At 41.5% G+C, this 22,914-nt stretch overlaps 1 protein-coding gene across 8 annotated transcripts; it reads left to right on the top strand.

The window, feature by feature from the left end:
* Positions 1–7: 7 nt before the first annotated feature.
* Positions 8–22,383, top strand: si:ch1073-83n3.2 (uncharacterized). Of its 8 annotated transcripts, XM_061781064.1 has the most exons (10): positions 129–257; positions 667–743; positions 1,514–1,614; positions 1,748–1,815; positions 2,275–2,390; positions 6,342–6,429; positions 17,351–17,609; positions 18,217–18,250; positions 18,327–18,516; positions 18,894–22,383. In XM_061781064.1, the coding sequence occupies exons 6-10, from the start codon at positions 6,348–6,350 to the stop codon at positions 19,244–19,246; spliced, it is 918 nt and encodes a 305-aa protein (XP_061637048.1). In that variant the 5' UTR covers positions 129–257; positions 667–743; positions 1,514–1,614; positions 1,748–1,815; positions 2,275–2,390; positions 6,342–6,347; the 3' UTR covers positions 19,247–22,383. The 8 variants fall into 8 exon arrangements, with proteins under 8 accessions (XP_061637045.1, XP_061637048.1, XP_061637050.1 ...); XM_061781066.1 differs by lacking the exons at positions 1,514–1,614; positions 1,748–1,815; XM_061781062.1 differs by lacking the exon at positions 667–743 and having other exon boundaries at positions 154–257; positions 1,748–2,390.
* Positions 22,384–22,914: the final 531 nt, after the last annotated feature.

Genomic DNA, 22,914 nt, shown 5'->3' with positions numbered 1-22,914 from the left:
CTGGTTGTAGTGCGCGCTTGCCTCACAGTTGCGGCGCACATTCCTCCACTCCCTCCTTTCCCCTCCTCCTCCTCCTCCTCCTGCTCCTCCTTCGAACAGGACTCAAATTCCACAAGTCAGCTTCTCTCCACCCTCCTCCTCTTTTTCTTCAGAGGATCCCCGAGCCCCCGCAGGCTCCTGATTGTCCGCTCACGCAATCGGCGATGCTGTGCAATCACCTCAAAATGGCAGTGATGGTCTGTGAAGGCGTTCTAGAGGTATCGAGGAATTTTGTATTTGTTCAAATCTGACCTTAAAGACTGAAGAACTCTCTTTTAGCCTTTCATGTCAAGCTAGAATTTGAACGCAATTTGAATTTTAAGTTCCTATCATGATGATTTAATATGACTTGTTTCTCTTAAGCTTACAACTTTATTCCCATCATGAGTTTTTTTTCCCATGTGTAAATAAGTGTAAAGTTGTATTTCTGTGATAATTTTATGCATTTTGTATTAAAATAATGTAGTTATATATATCAATGTGCCATTTAGAATTCAATGGTTAATGTCTATCAAGCCCTCCTGGAGCCGATCATAGCGGAGGGGTTTGCGTGTCCCAATGATCCTAGAAGCTAAGTAGTCTGGCGCTTTATGTCCATTCAAACCTGGTCCTCGCTGAGGGACGTAGCGAGGGATGTCGTCGGGGCTCGCTTCGACACGCACGGATATCATGATTACTTTGGCGACAACATCATCATCAATTGGGTAAGACTAACCTGTCTCAAGATCAAAGCAAAGCTTATTTACATATCGAATATTATTAAGAAATCCAGTTTTCTCATCTGCCAGGCATTTTGGACCAACTGGAATAGCTCGGAAAAGGGCATCCTGGGCATTTCAAGCCAAAATGATCTTGGAAACATGATAAAAGGACAACAAAGATTATTTTAAAATAATAATAATACTGTAGGTGTGGCATGGGACCTTAAAAAAATAAATTAAATTGCAAACTTCCCTTTTAGGTGATCTTGCACTTGACCTCGCACAGGTCATGTAACTTTCATCAATAACCGTTTGTTGTGTCTTTACCGTGTGGGTCTCTGCCCCCCTTCTCGTTCCCACGCTGGGGGCCTGCAGGTTGGGCCCTTTAAAAGAGTCCCATTGTATTCAGGCTGCGCTTTTCAATGAGAGCTCCAGCGCTGTTCCTAGATAGGAGCAGAGGAGTGGGGGGGGGGGGGGGGGGGGGGGTCCTGGACAAGAAAATGGGGTGTTTTTGAGACTTCCATTGCTTTTGGGGGTTGTGTGCGTGTTTTGTGTCTGTGTGCATGTGAGCGTGGGCATTCCTGATTGAAAGATTTACAGGGATTTGGTGGCAAGGCTAAAGTGGATTAAGAGGTTTGAAAGCACATTGTTGCAACAGGCAGGTTATCAGGCCTGGACACAAAAAAAACAACAAAAAAACTGTTACTTCCACACGGGAAAACGTCCGGCACACAATGAAATCTAACTTGTATTTGCACCAAAACACCCCGCAGGTACCCTCCCAACACAAATGAACCTGCCCACACATCACAGTGTTCTCTTATCACGTGACCAGAGGGCCTTAAGGATTCAGAGACTCGTGCGCCCCCTGATGGTGATATTATATATATATATATATATATATATATATATATATATATATATATATATATATATATATATAGCAACAAACATATACACTTCGTCATGTTTTGCAGAAATAATTTTTATTTTGTTTCCCCTTACAGGAACCATCCAAGGGTCCTGTTGATGCATTCATTCAAAACTGAGAAAAATAATCAAAACATAACCAAATGTAATTAGTTATACTACTTTGAGAAAGTAATTTTATAGTTACACTAACAGGGTAACTTGTAATTGTAACCAAACAGTGGCGGGCGGTCAGTTTGGGACTTCAGTGAGCTAATCCACCTCTCAGCAACACCATCACGTCACAAAAATGATGTACAAAAAGGCTCCACATGTATAACGGTGTGTGGCATTAAAAGAAGTGAGAGAGAGAGAGAGATTCCCCATTTGTGGATGAATGTCATCATTATGAAAGTAAAGTAATCTTCTACACACTGTTGACAAGTGAGAAAGCACTAAGTAGTACACAGAACATTAGTTTGTAACACTTGAGACGGGTCTCCATTTTATAGGTCTTGGTCTTTGCCTTGGACTTGACCTCCAAAAGTCTTGGTACTCTATATTTGTAGACTGCACAATGTAGCGCAAATGGTGACACTTTGGTGACCGACGGCTCTATTTTCAGTGATGCATCTTCATGTGTGCCCGAGCGCAAGACTCTCTGCGAGTTGGCAGACCCTGCTTGGCGGAGTGACATTCTGGTGACCATCTAAACGTGGTCTCGGTTAGCTTTGGTCTCAGGCAAGTCCTGATCTCAGATTCAGAACACTACTGAACATTATGTAAGCTTAATAAAAGAATAGGAATAAAAGAGGCATCTATTTGCTGAGTTTTTTTTTTTTTTTTTTTTTTTTTTACAAGGCCCAAAGATGCAGCCAGCATGGAAACATCTGTTTGGTTTTACTGTCGTACATGTGTTCAGTTCAACTAGAAAGAACTGTGATGAGTAATGGCTACCGGCTTTAAAAAAGAAATAAAAAAAAAAACTGAGCGCTCCTGTTTTTCATTACTCACACATAAAAACAGATCATTTTTTACTTCTCAAAAGTGGCATGGAGGGGTGGGGGGGAAGAACAGTTCAGATTTGGTAGCAAGAGTCCCATGGTATGTGTCACACAAGATTTTTGAATTTCAAGTGTTTTTTTTTTTTTTTTTTTTTTTATATTAGTTTCTCACAGCGATGGGCCTTCAATGGGGATTTACCTGACGTAATCCACCACTTAATCCCGCCACTATCATGTTGTAATTATAAAAAAACAACAATACTATATAATAATGCATTCCAAGACCATGTAACTGTGCCATGTAGATGTGGAGCAGTTCACAATCAATACACATGTCAAAACATGACAAAATTGAATAAAATACAACATACTCACCAGAGATGCTAAGTGGTAAATTGTCGTAACATTTGCAGCTCACTAAAGACGTGTTTTGCTAGTCAAACTTGGCTTGCGCCGACCAACCAATCAGAGGAAAAAAATGCTGACATTATTATGGGCCACCGAGCTGGCCTTGTGATGGTGCATTTGAAATCTGATTGTTTAAAGAAACAGTCCCATTGCTCATGTAGTTGAAGTGACACTGGCCAGCACTACTGATTCTGAAGGCCCTGGGAAGATTAGATTGACATGGCAACAAAGAGGATGAAATTTGATTCGACAAAAAAAATATATATATATATATATATATATATAGACACACACACACATATTTGAATATGCAAAACAAAGAACTTCATCAACAAAAGGTCCATGCGAAGGTACAACAACAGTTAAACGAAACACACAAAGGTGGATAGTCGGAGGGCGATGGAAGCTACATGCCAGAAAGACTATATGGGAAAACACTAACAAAAAAATAGTTGCTTCAAAATCTGTCACAATAGCGGTAACAGAAAAACTCAGCTGTAAAGTAGATACACAAAATGTTACGTAGCACAAAGAAGGAAACATATACAAGTGGGGAACAAAAACATTTATAACACCTGCAATGAACGTGATGAGTCTTTGTATCCATGCACAGCTTTCCTTGTTTGTTGAGTTGTTTTTCCATTTTTCGCCACTGGGCTTCCCTCTCTCTGCTAGTTCACCACTCTTGCAGGCTCCGCATTCGTGAGTTTATTTTGCACTCTGACCTGCTGCACCTACACCTCCCTTTTCATGGCCACACATCCCCCATATGCCACACTATGACTGCCTTCACAATTACAACATTTAGGTTGACTTTGCTTCCTACATTGTGTGCATTCATGAGCCTTGCACACCTTCTCTTCCATTTGAACGTCAATGCTGTGTGACCGAATCGCTGCCAGTTAAAGTACCTCATTAGTCTTAATTGCTACATATTCCCTAACGGAGTATGCCATGAATCCCAAATACACCTTTTCAAAAACAGAATTCTCTTACTATTTCTTCCCATCCCTAGTCACTTGGAGACTCCTTGCCTGCTTTAATATTCCTCCTCAAATATTCCATCTTTATTTACTCCATAGAGACCTCCTCTGGTATTCCCCAGTTTCTTCCACTCGCCTCCTCAGTCCACATGGCTCATGCACACACACACACCACCTCCTTCATGGTCTCTCCTTTTGCTCCTCATCTCTACATATTACCATCAAGTTCCCGTCCCTTTCGCAAGAATATTTGCTACTTGATTTGTCACAAATTGCGGTAAGTTTGACTGTATTCGTAGCTAAAAGTCCTTTATCAACACCAAACTGAAGTATAACTTTAAACTCCCTCTCCCAAACATATTTTCCGTGTCCTACCTCAGCATTTCTATTCATGATCTTTTGGTTTTTAGTGCCAACTACCTCAAATGGATCCTCTCTTTTCCCTTCCATTCCTTAACTCTCAATAGATACCCAACTTCCATACTGTCACCCTCGCTGTTGTCATTCCTTTCACAATTTCCACACAGCTGTGCCGACCTGTCAATTCCACTGCAGGTTCTTTCACATTCCTCAGACGTCCAGAGAAAACCCTCATTTTCTACAAAGCACATACATGGAGTCTTCTTCTGAGACACTATCTAACCACCAAACTTTTCCCCATTCAGTCCGCCACTTTTCCATCCAGCAGGTGTCTGGGGATGAGCTCCCATGTATGCAGCGCTTAAGAACCTAACTAAACATGATGCCAAGCAGGTGTGTGCTGGAGGCTCCACTCATCCACCGGGGCCAGGGACTGGAAAAACACAGAGAAAGTCAGCAACTGAACACAGGATCATGACAAGAATGGGCTGTTGGGAATAAATTATTACAATTTCATGGAACAGATATTAGAATTTAGGTATTTTTTGTACCCATTAGGGGTCAAGATATTTAAATATGTATTGTTATGATCATGATTATTATTATGATTTTCATGATTATGTATATGTTTCTTTAATTAAATTTTTATCCATCCATCCACTTTCTGCACCGCTTATCCTCGCTACGGTCGCGGGTGTGCTGCAGCCTATCCCGGCAATCTTTGGGCGACAGGCGGGGTACACCCTGAATTGGTCGCCAGCCAATCGCATAGTTAATTTAATTATAATTAATTCACCAATCCTTTACTAAAATATGTAACACATTTAATTTTAAAAATGAATTTAAAAAAGTCATTGTCATCAATATTATCATTCATAATCAATTTTGTAATGATTAAATTATCAATTATTTAAAATACAACACATTAAATTGTTCATTTTACTAAACTTTTTTATTGTGTTATCTATAATAAAGCAATTAACCAATAATATAAATACATTAAAAAAACAATAACATCTAAACATGGAGTTTGCAGTAAAAAAAAAAAAAAAAAAAAAAAAAACTTTTTTGTCAAAAACAAATGTTTCTGTACGACCAGAATGTAGAATATTATTAAAATTATCTTTTGAAAACTCATCCCTCGCTGGTGCCATTTTATTATTATGTTGTTAAAACCTGTCCCACTGCGACAGAACCGGCCTATCAGAGATTGTTGTGGCGTAAGGTGTGGCCGAATAGTGTGTCAATCATTTTCTCAGCCTCGTGCTGATAGTTGCCTTTAGTTAGCAACAAAAGTTTAAAAGAAGGGATTGGGCAGCTCACAAGACAAATCAAGGGTTTGAAAATCCACCGCTAACGTCACCATTCTCACCGGGTCATCAGGTAAGTTGATCACTGCCCTTATATTTCTATACAACAGCAAACTGATAACATTTCACATTCGGCAATTTGCCAACATGAATAAGTCATGTTACCAACGCAGCAGGCCTAGCTAACGTCCGGCTTGTTTACAGTGCATATTAAGTACATTGCATGTTTCCGGAAGTGAAACTACATTCAATTCGTGCTCGCAGTTTGAAAACGAATTTTAAGAGTGAGCCAGGTTTAGGAACAGAGCGGGCTGTATTTGGCCCCCGAGCTACACTTTAATCACCCCTGGTCGCACCTCTACTTTGAAAGCTCAGAGGGGGGGCCGCTCTCGGGCCCTATCCATCCCGTCCACAGCGCTGCTGGCGACTGGCCTCCAGCTGTGGCCCGCATGATAATCCCTCTGTTTTAATCTGCCGGGGTGGCAGGACGATTGTGGATGTAGTCCCGCTGGCTGGCAGCATCAGGGGTTAAAAGAAGGGCCTAAATCGTGGGGATTACGTTCTCTTCCTCTTGCTCTCTCGCTAACCCTCTGTCTCTCTCGTTCTCTCTTTTATCCTATTTTCTAGCATCCCATGTTCTGGCCCTCATTTGTCTACTTTGGAACAGCCATGACCACAGTTGGCGGCGTTCACCGAGGCTACCTCAGGAAATATGGTAGGCTGCTCGTTAAACATTCACCCCACAATCTTGGACAGTCTCAGAGGCTGTAATTTAATATTTTAATGTCACATTTGAGCATGTTTAGAGCTTGTATCGGTCATTTCTGTGTTGATTTCAATTTGTATTGTTTGTTTTAGTTGGCATTTGAAACAGCTAAGAGTGAAAAGTGTCTCTGGTGTCCTCACCAGAATCATTCAGTCCTGATGAAAATCTAGCACAATAATGAAACTCGGCTCATTTAATGCTAACATTTGCCAAAAATGTCCACTCTGTCAGCAAGCTGACATATTTTGCTGTTTGCATGTACATCGTCTGCTTCAGGTTGATTTATAGAAAGTGTGGAAGCAAGCATTTTTAACAGCATAACAAATACAAAATACTTAATACAATGAATGTAAAGGGGTGAAATCGGGAAGGTCTCAAAGGCATTTTACGGTGATTTTGAGGCCTAATCAACAATTTCACAACATAAATAAAAGCAATCAATGGATTTGACCCACTTACTGTAAGTTAGTCAACGCATACTGAGAGCTTCTCTTTAAAATAACAAAGGAACTTTAAGGTATGTGACTCTGTTGCTATGTTAAAGTGGATAAAGAGTAAGCTTGCAAAAAAAAAGAAGGCTGCAATAAGGTGAACATTGGAGTCCTCAGAGGTGCCTATTCAGCTTTTTGAGGGTGCGTGCGGGGAGAGGCGAGGTGCCAAATTGAACTGCCTCACAGTTCTGAGGACCGGGGTTCAAATCCCGGCCCCGCCTGTGTGGAGTTTGCATATTCTCCCCGTGCCTGCGTGGGTTTTCTCCGGGCACTCCGGTTTCCTCCCACATCCCCAAAACATGCATGAATTGGAGACTCTAAATTGCCCGTAGGTGTGACTGTGAGTGCGAATGGTTGTTTGTATGTGCCCTGGGATTGGCTGGCAACCAGTTCAGGGTGTACCCCACCTCCTGTCCAATGATAGCTGGGATAGGCTCCAGCACGTCCGCAACCCTAGTGAGGAGGAGCGGCTCAGAAAATGGATGGATGGATGCTATATGTTGACCACGGGTGGCCGGAAAGATACCCATTGATTTTGAGGATGGGCTCACCAACACTGTTGGGATGTTGAAGGGGGCATGTGGATATACAGTGGGTACGGAAAGTATTCAGACCTCCTTAAATTTTTCACTCTTTGTTTTATTGCAGCCATTTGCTAAAATCATTCAACTTCACTTTTTTCCTCATTAACGTACACACAGCACCCCATCTTGACAGAAAAAAACACAATTGTTGGAACTTTTTTTCATCTTTGTTAAAAAAAAACCCTGAAATATCACACAGCCATAAGTATTCAGACCCTTTGCTGTCACACACCTGTCTATATAAGACCTTACAGCTCACAGTGCATGTCAGAGAGCAAATGAGAATCATGAGGTCAAAGGAACTGCCTGAAGAGTTCAGAGACAGAATTGTGGCGCGGCACAGATCTGGCCAAGGTTACAAAAATATTACTGCTTCATTTAAGGTTCCTAAGACCACAGTGGCCTCCATAATCCTTAAATGGAAGACGTTTGGGATGACCAGATCTTCCTAGAGCTGGCCGTCCGGCCAAATTGAGCAATCGGGGGAGAGCGGTAAAGAAGAACCCAAAGATCACTGTGCTTGAGCTCCAGAGATGCAGTCGGGAGATGGGAGAAAGTTCTAGAAAGTCAACCATCACTGCAGCCCTCCACCAGTCGGGGCTTTATGGCAGAATGGCCCGGTGGAAGCCTCTCCTCAGTGCAAGACACATGAAAGCCCGCATGGAGTTTGCTAAAAAAAACCTGAAGGACTCCAAGATGGTGAGAATTAAGATTCTCTGGTCTGATGAGACCAAGATAGAACTTTTTGGCCTTAATTCTAAGCGGCATGTGTGGCGAAAACAAGGCACTGCTCATCACCTGTACAATACAGTCCCAACAGTGAAGCATGGTAGTGGCAGCATGTTTTTCAGCTGCAGGGACAGGATGACTGGTTGCAATCAAAGGAAAGATGAATGTCTCCAAGTACAGGGATATCCTGGATGAAAACCTTGTCCAGAGTGCTAAGGACCTCAGACTGGGCCGAAGGTTCACCTTCCAACAAGACAGTGACCCGACGCACACAGCTAAAATCACGAAGTAGTGGCTTCAGAACAACTTCGTGACTGTTCTTGAATGGCCCAGCCAGTGCCCTGACTTAAACCCAATTGAGCATCTCTGGAAAAACCTGAAAATGGCTGCCCACCATTCACCATCCAACCTGACAGAACTGGAGAGGATCTGCAAGGAAGAATGGCAGAGGATCCCCAAATCCAGGTGTGAAAAACTTGTTGCATCATTCCCAAAAAGACTCATGGCTGTATTAGCTCAAAAGGGTGTGTCTACTAAATACTGAGCAAAGGGTCTGAATACTTATGGCTGTGTGATATTTCAGTTTTCTTTTTTAATAAATCTGTAAAAATGTCAACAGTTAAATTTTTTTTCTGTCAATATGCGGTGTTGTGTGTACATTAATGAGGAAACAAATTAACTTAAATGGTTTTAGCAAATGGTCGCTGATGGTGTAGTGGTGCACTCGCCTGACTTTGGTGCGGGCAGCGTGGTATCAGTTCCCACTCAGTGACGGCGTGTATGTGAGTGCGAATGGTTGTCCGTGTCTATATGTGCCCTGCGACTGACTGGCGACCAGTTCGCCTTTCGCCCGAAGTCAGCTGGGATAGGCTCCAGCGCCCCGCGACCCTAACCAGGATAAACGGTGTTGACAATGGATGGATGGATGGTTTTAGCAAATGGCTGCAATATAACAAAGCGTAAAAAAAATTAAGGCGCTCTAAATACTTTCAATACCCAATGTAGCTGAAACATCGCATCAGTTGTTTTGTTCAGGATTTCAACGGAGCAGCACCGCCACTGGCCTAAGGACCTAAGTTTGTCGGTGATTAGTTAGAATTATTCCATCAATCTGAAAAGGTTACAAAGCCATTTCTAAAGCTATAAGACTCCAGCAAACTACAGTGAGAGATGTAATCCACACATGGAGAAAACATGGAACAGCGGTGAACCTTCCCAGGAGTGACTGGCCTACATAAATTACCCCGAGAGCACACCGACGACTCACCCAGGATTCAAGAGTTCCATGGCGAAAACCACTGCTGACCAAAAAGAACATAAAGCCTCGTCTTACTTTTAGAACATAAAGAACCAACATCTGAATGATTCCCAAGACTTTTGGGAGAAAATTTTATGGACTGATGAAATTAAAGTTGAACTTTTTGGAAGATGTCTCAGTACAATTGGCGTAAATGTAACATTGCTAACATTTTTAGGGGTCTGAAGCACCCATAAAATAGGCCTAACATCAACAACTGGATGAAACCATGAATTCTGCTCTTTAGCAGAAAATACTGAAGGAGATTGTTCGCCCATCAGTCGGTGACCTCATACTGAAGCAGGTCAATGATACAAAACACACCAGCAAGTCAATGTCTGAATGGCTTAAATAGACAGATAGATAGTTAGGTAGGTAGGTAGGAAGGTAGGTCCGGGCTTAAGTTATTAGGTTTAGGGGGTAATTACTTTTTCACACAGGGCCAGGTAGCTTTGAATAGTTTTTTTCCCCCTTAAAAATTAATATCACCCTTTAAAAACTGCATTTTATGTTTACTTGGGTTCTCTTTCTCTGATATTTACACTTGTTTGGTGATCTTAAACATTGAAGTGGGGGAAATTATGGAAGACAATAAGAATTTGGGATGGGGAAATACTTTTTCATGGTTCTTTAGCTAAGTGTGTGTTATTTACTGCAGAGTCGAGTTTTACGACCTTGGGGAAGTGCAAAGTCCCCACTGGAGGCCCTTCATGGGTCATTTCTGAGTCATATACTCATTTGTTCCAGTTAGATAAATGGAGGAGAATAGCTGGCTTTAAAAAATATATAATATGAAGAATAACCCCAGTATAATTACAAGCTTTGTAAACAGGATTCCGACCTCCAGTAATAAGTTAAAAAAAATCCAAGTAAGCCACCCCCCAACCCAACAACTCATCCTATTCCCACATCCCACCCTGATTGCCTGACAAACCAGTTATAGGGTTTTATTTTATGTTGTTGGTTTTTTTTGTGAAGATCAAGTTTAATAGATTTCCAGTTGAGTTTGTAATTATTGCTGGGTTAGCATTTACAGTATGTCAAAGGAAATTTAGAGGGAAGATCCTTTAGTGTTTTTCCACAAAAGCACAGTATTGTCAAAACAAGGTAGATTAAAATTTCCCATTATATTGTTTCATGTTAATTATCTTAGTGGTCTTTAAAGCTCCTAATGGTCATAGTGCTTTAAGTAAGAACAAAAAGTCACATTGAAGCTTCCTTTTCTTATTAGGCTCCACACCTGTGAAACATCTGTCCTGAAGATCTGAGAGCAGATGCTCGTGTGAACATTTCGAAAGGCAAACTTAAAATGTATATTTTTTTTAGACTCGCTTTTGATTAAATATTATTCATAGTAGCCGATTGTCCGTTACATTGCATCACTTTTTTTTTTTTTTTTTAGACCATATGTACTCATATTATTGTACAGTACATCATTATTGTTTTGTAGGTTTTGTGTGTGTGTGTGTGTGTGTGGGGGTGGAAGAACACCCAGTACAGTGCAAAGTTACTGTAAATAAATATAAAAAAAGCTTGAAAATGTTGAAAAGTTTCACATTTCATCCAAACTTACCATGCTGGTGTGCTTGGTCATGATGACATTGTTGACGTACAGTACTCATGATAGGCGAGTCACTTTCATGTGCTTCCTAGTTCCAAATCTGTTGGCAGAGGCCAACGGCTTGATGAAAAAATGTTACTGTACCAAAAATAGCACGTTCCAGACTCCAGAGACTTGTTTTTTGTATTCCTCAGAGTTAACACTGCCGCTATGCCGCTCTCTCTCTCTGCGCTGTGCTCTATGGCACAATAGACAATAGCTAAAACCGTCATGACATGGCCGCCGTGTCAATGCCCCACATTCAACATGGCTGCCACGTAGGCACGGGAGGCACGCCTTTTGAAATTGGATCTATTCATATTGTATATCTGTGACCCAGAAATAGGTCAATTCCTGTTTCTTCCTGCATTGCGCCACAGCGCCAGTAAACAACAGCATCCAATTTTGGAACTAATAGACTTTGTCAACGGCATTTTAAGTGACAAATGGAAACTATTTTTGGACACATTGTTCAGTCCCAACTGTCTGTTTTATCCGATATCTGTTATATCTGGGTCCATTATATCGAGGTTCCACTGTATATGTATGTTCATTTGTTTGATATGTTTCCTTTATACATAATTTAAAATTGTCAAATAAAAAAATCTGCAATACCTAAAAATAAATAATCACATCCATCCATCCATCCATTTTCTGAGCCGCTTCTCCTCACTAGGGTCGCGGGCGTGCTGGAGGCTATCCCAGCTGTCATCGGGCAGGAGGCGGGGTACACCCTGAACTGGTTGCCAGCCAATCGCAGGGCACATAGGAACAAACAACCATTCGCACTCACAGTCATGCCTACGGGCAATTTAGAGTCTCCAATTCATGCATGTTTTTGGGATGTGGGAGGAAACCGGAGTACCCGGAGAAAACCCACGCAGGCACGGGGAGAACATGCAAACTCCACACAGGCGGGGACGGGGATTGAACCCCGCACCTCAGAACTGTGAGGCTGACGCTCTAAAAATAATCACATTATTACCATTATATCATAATATGGACATTCTCACAAATGTCAATAACTGTAAGTGTTTGTTTTTTGATAACTGCGTGTTTCTGTTTTACCTGAACGCTGTAAATTATGAGATGCCTAACTGATAATCGTAGTTTCTGTGACAGTAACAATAGTTATTTTCCATTTTAGTCTGTCTGAGATATTTTCTTTTTTGTGTGTATTTAAAATGTTTGGTTATGTGTTTTGTGATGGTTGTTGTTGGTTTTATTTATTGGCTGACGTTAGGCCATAAAGTTAGTTTGGCAAAACATGTTCCTTCTATTTTAAATGTGTCTAGAGTAGATAAAGATGAAATATAGAAATGTAACCACCCCGTCACATGGTAGGAAACATTTATTATTGTACAATTTTAAAATACCAGTCACCTTTGGAAGCTGCATAAACAAACACATAAAAAAAAAAGCTATTTATAATAGAAACACTTATTTGACAGAAGATGGTATCTTGGAAATGTAAACAATTGTCGCGTCTGCCTACGACACAGCCGCAGGAGGTAAGCGGTGATGATGTGTCGTCCACTTCCTAGGTCCATATACCCTTTCATCTTGGCCCTCCAAACAAAGGGCTAGAGGGAGGGGGTAAGAGGAAGGGGAAGGACTAAGTGTTATAATTGGGATTGAATGCAAGTTTAAATTCAAAATATGAAACACACTTTCAAAATTGAGGCCTAACTCCTGTTTCTTACGGTCAATCTTTGGAAAATGTGAAAAAAAAGAGTTAACTTTAGTGTACTATGTATGCCTCATAGTTCATTGGTAGCTGTATGTTCAAGTTAAGTCAGATACATGGACTACAAATTTACTGTAAGCAACACATAAGCAGGATATTCTTACTGCCAATTTGTCCTGTCATGTGCCATTTGTGCATTGTTGGACAGTTAGCAGCTAAGAACAAAATGTCCTCGAGTATGGTCACTCCCTTGAGTGTGTTTAGATTTTTTGGGTGGATTTAACTGAATTTTGACATGATCCTGCCTCGGGACACTTTTGTTCCGCCCTCACTAATCTCATCATCCTGTCAGGAGGAAAACATTACAACTTTACAGCTTGTAGAAACATAACAACAAGCTACCTTCACATTCAAAAGATGTACAGGGTGTCCATAAAGTCTCTTTTCAAGTTAACATTTATGATGAAATCAAATTAATAGACATCTGTGGAAATTATTATACAATGAGGAGTAGAGTTTGAATTTTTGTGTGTGCGTGTAATTAAGACACTTCTACGCATCAATGGTGGCAAGGACTTCAGTTATCTTTTGCTTCAGATGGTCGATGTCCCGTACCTTGGTTGGATACACGATATCTTTGACAGCATCCCATAAAAAGAAGTACAGGGGAGTGATATGTGGAGAACGAGGTGACCAGGGAATTGGGGCATCCATTCCAATCCACCGAAATACACAAATGCAATATGATTAAAATAGCCGACCATTCGGCCTGACATTCCTCGAACCATCACCATTGTAAATTAACATGTAAATATGTAACTATATCACTTTGGTGTCTGCAGCTAGGTCGATATTGCAAATGAGAATCTGTTTTCAATTGCATTACCAGGATAGTTAAAGGTTAAAATAATAATAAATTAAATACAAATGAACGATTTTATGAAAGTTGACTGAAATTTTTTAGAAACATGTATTTATTGATTTTGTTTTAACAAATCACATCCCAGTGCATTTTGACAAAGAATATTATAGTGACTATGAAGCTAGTATAGTGATTATACTATTATTATAATGTATAATATAGTCGTCTGATTTGACTATAGTATAGTCAAATCAGATGACAGAAATTTGACAAAACTGTGGTTTGGTCATCACAAAAAATCAATTCACTGAGACTCGTAGCTCGCCATTGTAGAATTTTCATTTGAATCACGGGCTCTTGTGAAAAAGCGCTGCTGTGCTATCAAAACAGCTTCCAGTGGCTTCAGTTTTTCAGCGCGTTTGTTCGATGGTAGCTTGTCGTAGTTAGCATGTTTCATCTGGTAATCCATCCATCCATTTTCTGAGCCGCTTATCCTCACTAGGGTCGCGGGCGTGCTGGAGCCTATCCCAGCTGTCATCGGGCAGGAGGCGGGGTACACCCTGAACTGGTTGCCAGGCAATCACAGGGCACATACAAACAGACAACCATTCGCACTCACAGTCACAGTCACACCTACGGGCAATTTAGAGTCTCCAATTTATGCATGTTTTTGGGATGTGGGAGGAAACCGGAGTGCCCGGAGAAAACCCACGCAGGCACGGGGAGAACATGCAAACTCCACACAGTCGGGGCCGGAGATTGAACCCGGGTCCTCAGAACTGTGAGGCTGACGCTCTAACCAGTCGGCCACCGTGCCGCCTCATCTGGTAATGCCTCTTAATATTAAATTCTTTGAAAACAGCCACAGTCTCTTGGCAAATTAGGCAGACACAGTTGTTTCGTATGTCAGTGAAGAAATCCACTTGTCCTGGACACTGCGGCCCTCGTTGTCAACTTTCCTCTTTTTAGTTTCAGTTGCCATTTTAGAAATGGGCTAAAAACATACCACAGGGATAAAAGTTCACAAAGGGGTCACACGACGAGAGTGCGGCCACAGGTCTACTGCCACCCTCTGGTGAAATATAAAATGGCTTTTTTTTTTTTTTTTTTTTGTATGTCTGTATTGTTTACTGTGCTAAACTGTGCTGGTGGGCCACATATTATTGATTTTATGACATGATGCTTCGGGCCGGAGGAAATTTGGACATGGGCCGGATTTGGCCCGCGGGCCGGACTTTGGGCATTGCTGTACGACAGCATTATATGGAGTCAAATATTAATTGGAAAAACTAATTTGTAATACAATATGATATGATCATATACAGGCGCCACGGTGGGCGACTGGTTAGAGCGTCTGCCTCACAATTCTGAGGACCGGGGTTCAATCCCTGGCCCCGCTTGTGTGGAGTTTGCATGTTCTCCCCGTGCCTGCGTGGGTTTTCTCCGGGCACTCCGGTTTCCTCCCACATCCCAAAAACATGCATTAATTGGAGACTCTAAATTGCCCGTAGGTGTGACTGTGAGTGCGAATGGTTGTTTGTTTCTATGTGCCCTGCGACTGGCTGGCAACCAGTTCAGGGTGTACCCCGCCTCCTGCCCGATGATAGCTGGGATAGGTTCCAGTACGCCCGCGACCTGCGTGAGGATAAGCGGCTCAGAAAATGGATGGATGGATGATAATATACATTTAAGAGCACTGAATGAATTGAATAGGGAGGTGTATCCTAATACTTTCGTCCACATGCTGTTAAATCAGACCTCCCTCTTCTGTCTCGCTCTTTGTCAAATCCCGTTCACGTTTAATCCTCCATGTAGAGAAGTAGAGCAGATCTTCATCATCACGGTTATTACAGGATGGACGGCTGTCTGGAAAGCTCGCTGGTTGATGCCATCACGTGTGTCCTGTCCTCGAAACGGACAGTGTTACGCATGTTAGATTTATTTGTCGAGGAATATGCATGTACACACTCAGTTAGATCAGTGGTTCTCAAACTAGCGTACACGGAACGACGGAGGGCCATAAACTGTAGTTTGGTGGTCCACAAAACATCCATCCATCCATCCATTTTCTGAGCCGCTTCTCCTCACTAGGGTCGCGGGCGTGCTGGAGCCTATTCCAGCTGTCATCGGGCAGGAGGCGGGGTACAACCTGAACTGGTTGGCAACCAATCGCAGGGCACATACAAACAAACAACCAGTCGCACTCACATTCACACCTACGGGCAATTTAGAGTCTCCAAATTAATGCATGTTTTTGGGATGTGGGAGGAAACCGGAGTGCCCGGAGAAAACCCACGCAGGAACGGGGAGAACATGCAAACTCCACACAGGCGGGACCGGGGATTGAACCCGGGTCCTCAGAACTGTGAGGCTGACGCTCTAACCAGTCGTCCACCGTGCCGCCTCCACAAAACAATTTGCAAAAACTTATGACGGATAATTTGAAGTCTCTGTCAAGTGAAACTACTGTAAATATGTCTTAAGAATGTGACACACCAAGTTGTTAACCTCTGCCAAATTTGAATAATTAAAAAACTTGCCAAGTATATAAAATGAGAACTCAAAATCGTGAAAAATCATGCCATTCTTTCAGCTCACAGCCTGGTCACACTTGTTGTTTTGTCTGACTTTTTATCCCCCTCTCACTTCCGCCTTCTCTCGTTGACATGTGCACACTTATGGCTGACAATGAGGCGCTCTGACGCGGCTATTAAAGTGAACTGTCTAAAGGGAAGATTTTCAGGGTATAGCCATAGCTAGATAGTTAAGTGCACATTGCAATTCAACGAGAATAAAGATTTATATTTTTAAATTCATCCATTCATTTTCCGTACCGCTTATCCTCTAGGGTCTAGAGTCGCGGCGTGCTGGGGCCCATCCCAACAATTTTCGGGCGAGAGGCGGGGTACACACTGAACTGGTCACCAGCCAATCGCACTTGTTAAAATATGATTTTCTTGCCTCATGTAACTTTGACTTATCATCCATCCATTCATTTTCCGAACTCCGTATCCTCTAGGGTCTCGAGTCGCGGGCGTGCTGGAGCCTATCCCAGCTGACTTTGGGCGAGAGGCAGGGTACACCCTGAACTGGGCGCCAGCCAATTGCAGGGCACAGAGAAACAAACAACAATTCACACTCACATTCACACCTACGGGCAATTTAGAGTCTTCAATTAACCTACTGTGCACGTTTTTGCGATGTGGGAGGAAACCGGAGCACCTGGAGAAAACCCACGCAGGCACGGGGAGAACATGCAAACTCCACACAGGCGCGGCCGGGGATTGAACCCTGGTCCCCAGAACTGTGAGGCAGATGTGCTAACCAGTCGTTCACCGTGCCAGCTTTGAAAATATAAAATATATCAAACTATAAAAAATTCACCACCCCAGAATACAACTCAAAATAATATAACAATTAAAAAATAAACAACTGACATGGTATAGTAGTTATATTTTATCAGCGTTATGATCCCGACGTCCTCGTCCTAAGAAAAAAAAAATACGACATAAGAGGCCTCAAAAAGTAGGAGAACCCCCAGTGTCACAGTCAAGTACCTGTAGACATTCCTGGACCAAAAAGACCAATGCGAAGGTGGTCACAGTCTGTTCCTGGTGCAGGGGGCTTCATGTTCAAGCAGTGGAAGGACAAGTACGTGGTCCTCAGCATGGAAGGAAGCCTCCTGGTGTGCCGAGACGGCGAGTCCCCGCCCGACCAGGTGGTGGACTTGCAGAGCCACTGCGAGCTGATCGTGGAGGGCCGCGAGATCCTGGACTTGCCCAGGCTGCCTGCGGGGGGCCGCAGGGACTGCTGCTTCGCCCTCGTCCTGCAGCAGAGCAAGTTCCTGCTAATGCTCGCCGACAACCCGGACGACTGCACGTGGGTCTCGCCGCAACAGCCGTCTGTCCATTTTCTATTGCTGGGCCTGTCGCCACTCAATCGCAGAGATGAGGAAAGCCGAGATCAACCTCGCACTAAACACTAACAGAGATTGATCGAACTAAAGTGTTGCATATTGATATTTATCTGTTTCCTAATTATTGTGAGAAGTCATTAATTAACATGACCAGTGTCTTCACAGAAATGTTTTTTTTTATTCATTCATTAATTATGAATAATTAAATATAATAACAACATACAGTATCACTAAAGGTAATTTGACCAAATGTGTTATTTCAGAAGTGTGGATCAAACTGGTATCCCTTTGCATTAATCAGTACCCAAGGAGTAGCTCTCAGTTTCAGGAAGGTTGGTGACCCCCTGGTTTAAATCAATAAATACTTCCACACTGATCTGTATTGCATATCAAACACACATTGGAATGAGGAAAAACGCGCCATCTACTGGATGTGTGTTGACACAATCTGCTTTGTCCCACTTGGTGACCCGCAAAAGTTTATCTACACAAGGCGGCTCCCAACAAAGGAATGCAGCCAAGCACAAATCTTGTTCAAATCGAATGACTTGTCACTTTTTCCTCCCACAGTCTGTGGCTGAAGCTGATAAGGAAAGTGAGAGAGGTGAGTGTTTCTTTTATTTTAAGAGTTTGTCATGTTCAACGTTTACGAACCGTGTTGCTCTTGTGTCATTTTCTAGGGTGTCATGTCACCCGTGAGCTTGCAGAGGCAGCGCAGCGTCACCCGCTGCATCACCGACAGGGACCTGCTGCCCGACTTCGCCAGTAACACGGACCCCGGGTCGCCCCGGGCCAGCGAGGGTACCCCGCCGCCGTCGGCCCACATCACAGAGAGGGGCGGATCACTGAGAGAGAGAAGTCAGAGTCCAGGTCAGATTTTGGACATTTCCGGGTTTCGTACTTTGATGAAGTTTTCTGAGAGAATTAGCTTACACAAAATTGCATCGGCAATCGAAGCCAAATTCGCAAGGCATGTAGTCATAAAGTCATAAAGACTCACAAAAACGTCTCAGGAACCCATGTCCGAAAAGTAACATTTAGTGGGCTATTTTGCTGCAAAGTGGCCACTTTAGGGCAATTCATACGTGAAAGAAATTCTCCAAGATGATTCATATGATCAGTACCAAATTGAAAAGGGATAAATAGACAGATGGATGACGTAATATAAGTTTTTGGGGGGTAAATAAATTTGGGAAGATCTTGATGAGAAATGATCTTAAAAATGACTTTTCTCCCTTTTCCATTAGTTGGTGGACCACGGCGGCCCCAGCGCAGTGTCTCGGTGGCCCCCCCTCACCGGGTGTCGGATTGTCTTCGCCACGGCAACAGCAGCGACGCCCGGGCGGTGCGGGCCGTGTGCCTGTTGATGGGGAGCGCGGCAGCCTCCTCGGCCATGGGCTACCTCAGCTCCTGCTCCCCGTCCTCGCCGTTGGTCGGCAGAGCGACCGAAATGGTCCACGCCGGCTTCTCGGAAATGCCGGCCGGGGGGTCGTTTCACGGCTGTGGCCAGGACGTCGACTCCGGCGCGCACTTCAACAGCTTCGACTTTGAGGGCGACTCTGACTTTGACGCTTTTGACTGCGGAGGGTTTGCCTTTTAAAAGACTTGTTGTGTTGGCAGCCCATTCAAGCAGGGGTTCTCCAAATTTTCGGGTCGAGGGGAGAAATATAATCTTAAAGCCAAACAAGTGTACCCATATAAAAGCCACAGGAATGACAAAATTGACGATTTGGGTGGAATAAGGTCATCATTTTACAACAACAAAAGTTGTAATGTTATGAGAATAAAGTCAGATTTTTTTCAAGAAAAACGTAATCTTTGCAAGAACAAAGATTTTTTTTTCCTTTCCGACTCTTTTGTTAAAACATTACAATTTATTCTCTCTAACAAACTATTTATTGCAAAATTACGATTTCCTTTCCTCCAAATTTCACCTTTTTTAAAAAGAAAAAATCAGTGGCATTTATGGGCACACATGGCAGTTTTGTTTTTTTAATTTTGTTTCTACCATAAAGTTTTGATTACGTGCAATCTTCAGACTAAATTCTTATTTTTCAAAGAAAAAAGGTAAATGATATTACAACCCTAAATTAAAAGTCAGATTTTTCTCTGAAAAAGTGTGCAATATTATAATATGAAAGTGGTATTTAAAAAAAAAATCACAAGACTACAAGAAAAAAAAGATTCTGGTAATTAAAGAAAGATTATTTAAAAAGTGTTTTGAAAAAATGCTGGAATGTTACAAAATTAAAATTTTAGATTTGTTTTAAAGAAAAGACTATATATATATTTTTGAAAAAATAAATTGTAATGTTATGACAATAAACAGATTATTTTTTTCAAAAAACAAACAGTTGTAATCTTTACAACAAGAAGCATTTTGTTGGGATTATGAGAGAAAAACTAAAAAAAAAAACATTTAAATATAGCTTTACTCTTGTAATATTACACCTTTTTACGATAGAAAAGATGCCTTTATTCTTCAAAATCTTTTTTCGTGTGCGTGGTCTACAATGAAATCTGAAGACTATGAAGGCATTCTGGGCTGAAATGTGTCCGTTAATATTTCAACATGGATGAGCCTTTGTCACATTCTGGGGCTGCTTTGTGAAATCTGACACAGGCCGTTGGACTGTGTTCTAAAAAAAAAAAAGCAAAACAAAAAAACCCACGCCTTTTTTTGGGGGGGGGAAATAATCATTTATCCAGTGATGTCAGATTTACGCATGCATGATCCATCGCAATCATATCAGAGATTTTTTATTGGCTGAAAGCTACGGTAGAAAGGAGTGTCTGGTTGATTTATATTTGTACATAAACCGCAAAGCTCCAGCTCATGGACCCCCGAGGGTTTGGGGATCCCAGTTTGTGAACTCTTGCTTTAAAATAGCTTCTTAATACTTGTGAATTGTAAATGAATGATGGTGTTTTTCCTGGTTCTCCATGCCAATGCTCCTCAGGTAAATCATTCATGATCCACCCATTCATTTTCTATAGCGTCTGTTGGGCTGCAGCGTATCCCAGCTGACTTTTGGCAAGGGAAGCGGGGTATATTCCGGACTGGTCGCCAGACAATCGCAGGACACGTAGAGACAAACATGCATTCACACTCACATTCACACCTAAGGACAATTTAGAGTCTTCAATGACCAGAGGTGGGTAGAGTAGCCAAATATTGTACTCAAGTAAGAGTCCTGTTAATTTAGAATAATATGACTCAAGTAAAAGTCAAAAGTAGTCATCCAAATATTTACTTGAGTAAGAGTAAGAAAGTACTCAATCAAAGATCTACTCAAGTAAAGAGTAACTTGTGAGTAACTTCTGATTTATTTATTTTTTAAATTTAGAGCACGAACATCAAATAAAATAAAAAAATATATATATTGTAGTCGACACACACCTGCCACCATATCCATTTTTAACTGCCCAATTAGCAACAACACATACATTGGGCCCTACAGAAACATTATTTCCTTTATTCACTTAAATGACTTCATGAAGAAGCTGTTTGTTGACCACATTTAGGGATTGTGTGTGCGTGTAGGAATAGTGCTGATTTTGCCGTATCCACTGGCAAAACAACAGTAGAAACATCTGCAACTTACCGCAAGCTGTTTTCTCAAGTTAGAAGTGGGCTAAAATATCCAAGTTTGAGCAGTCACAATTCAAGAGCTGCATGACAAAGCTTTTTGTTTTTTTAAGTCTGTAAAATAAACACAGTCGCGCAGCTGTTGTTTTCCCCCCCAAAATGAGTCATTTTGATTAGCTCGCGAAGGCTACGTGCGCGGTCATGTGACTGACTTGTGTCGTCTGATTGGTGAATTGGAGTTAAATGACATTAGTGACCCTGTTTGATTGGCGCAACGGTCTGCCTATGTGGAAGTCGAAGATGGAGTCTAAAAATAGACGCGCACAGGCAAGAATGAATAAATAAAACTAGCGAACGGCGTGTCGATCATTGTAACGGAGTAAAAATATCGACCTTCTTCACATAAATACTCAAGTAAAAGTTGAAAGTACGGTGCACTTAAAGGACTCTGATAAGCACAGTTGATGGAAAATGTTACTTGAGTAAATGTAACGCGTTACTACCCACCTCTGGCAATGACCCAAACATGCATGCATTTGGAATGTGTGAGGAAGCCGCAGAAAACCCGAGTCGAGATTTGAACCCTGGACCTATTGACTGCATGCATGCATGATTTCTGATATTATTTATTTATTCTTTCCAAGCAGTCCACTCTCCTTTCTGTCTCCCCACTGTAAACATGCCCTTTAGTGTTGTTCCCATTGAACATTTTATATTAAATGCCGTCCAATAAAAGTGTGTCGTTTTGTGACGAGCAAACAAGACAACTTCAATTATTCGTGATGCATGGAGCTCGGTGCATGTCATGCAGTCCAACTGCAGACTCACCAACAGTTTACATCCAGCGCTGTCGCTTCTTCCATTTTGTACTGCATTATGTAACTGAGTCACATGCCGGATCTCATCCTACAGACTTGATTGAGTGAAATGATGTTGCCGGAAAAAAGAGCAGCCTCTTGCCAACGCCATCAAAAACAAGAGGGTTTAAGCCTCTTTGTTCCTTTACACACACAGATGATCTTTTTTTTCTCAAAAATTATTTCAATGTTTAAACCCAAGTAAAAAAAAAAAGACTATTCCGGTGCAGCATGATGTTATTACCCGCTTTTTCCATAAAATATTACCTTTCTCACCCAAAATATGGCTTTTTTTCTTTAAAGGAAATAAAGTACACTGTATAATCTCCTAAAATTTGCAACTTCTTTTTTTTTCTTGGCCTAAAAAAACAAAAGGTTTGAAGCATCTTTGTTCTTTAATAATATTTCTCAATGCTGCAAGATAAGACTATAATTATTTACTTTTGCAACTATTTTCTAGTAAAAAAAAATTCTTGGCCTAAAATACAAGAGGGTTTCAACCTCTTTGTTCTTTTTGTTATCGACAAGCAACTTTTTTCCCTAAAAAAAAAAAGGCCTGATGTAACATTGCAAAATATTTTCTTGGAATAAATTGCTTTATGTTTCTTATCTTAAAAAATTCATTTTTACCTTGTAATACTCCAAAATATCAGTTTACCCATTGTTTATTATGACTACTTCTCTTTTCTTTTTAAAAAAAAAAAAATACAGCTTTGTTCTCAAAATGTTGTATTTTGGGCAATATTAAAAAACTTTAATTTGCAACATTGCAACATTTTCTCAAAAGACTTTTTTTATAATAAAAAAATAATAATTTAACTA

Source organism: Phyllopteryx taeniolatus, chromosome 8 (assembly GCF_024500385.1).
Source record: "Phyllopteryx taeniolatus isolate TA_2022b chromosome 8, UOR_Ptae_1.2, whole genome shotgun sequence".
NCBI classification, from domain to species: domain Eukaryota; kingdom Metazoa; phylum Chordata; class Actinopteri; order Syngnathiformes; family Syngnathidae; genus Phyllopteryx; species Phyllopteryx taeniolatus.
The sequence above is the reverse complement of the archived record's forward strand: the minus strand, read 5'-3'. Positions and strand labels throughout refer to the sequence as shown.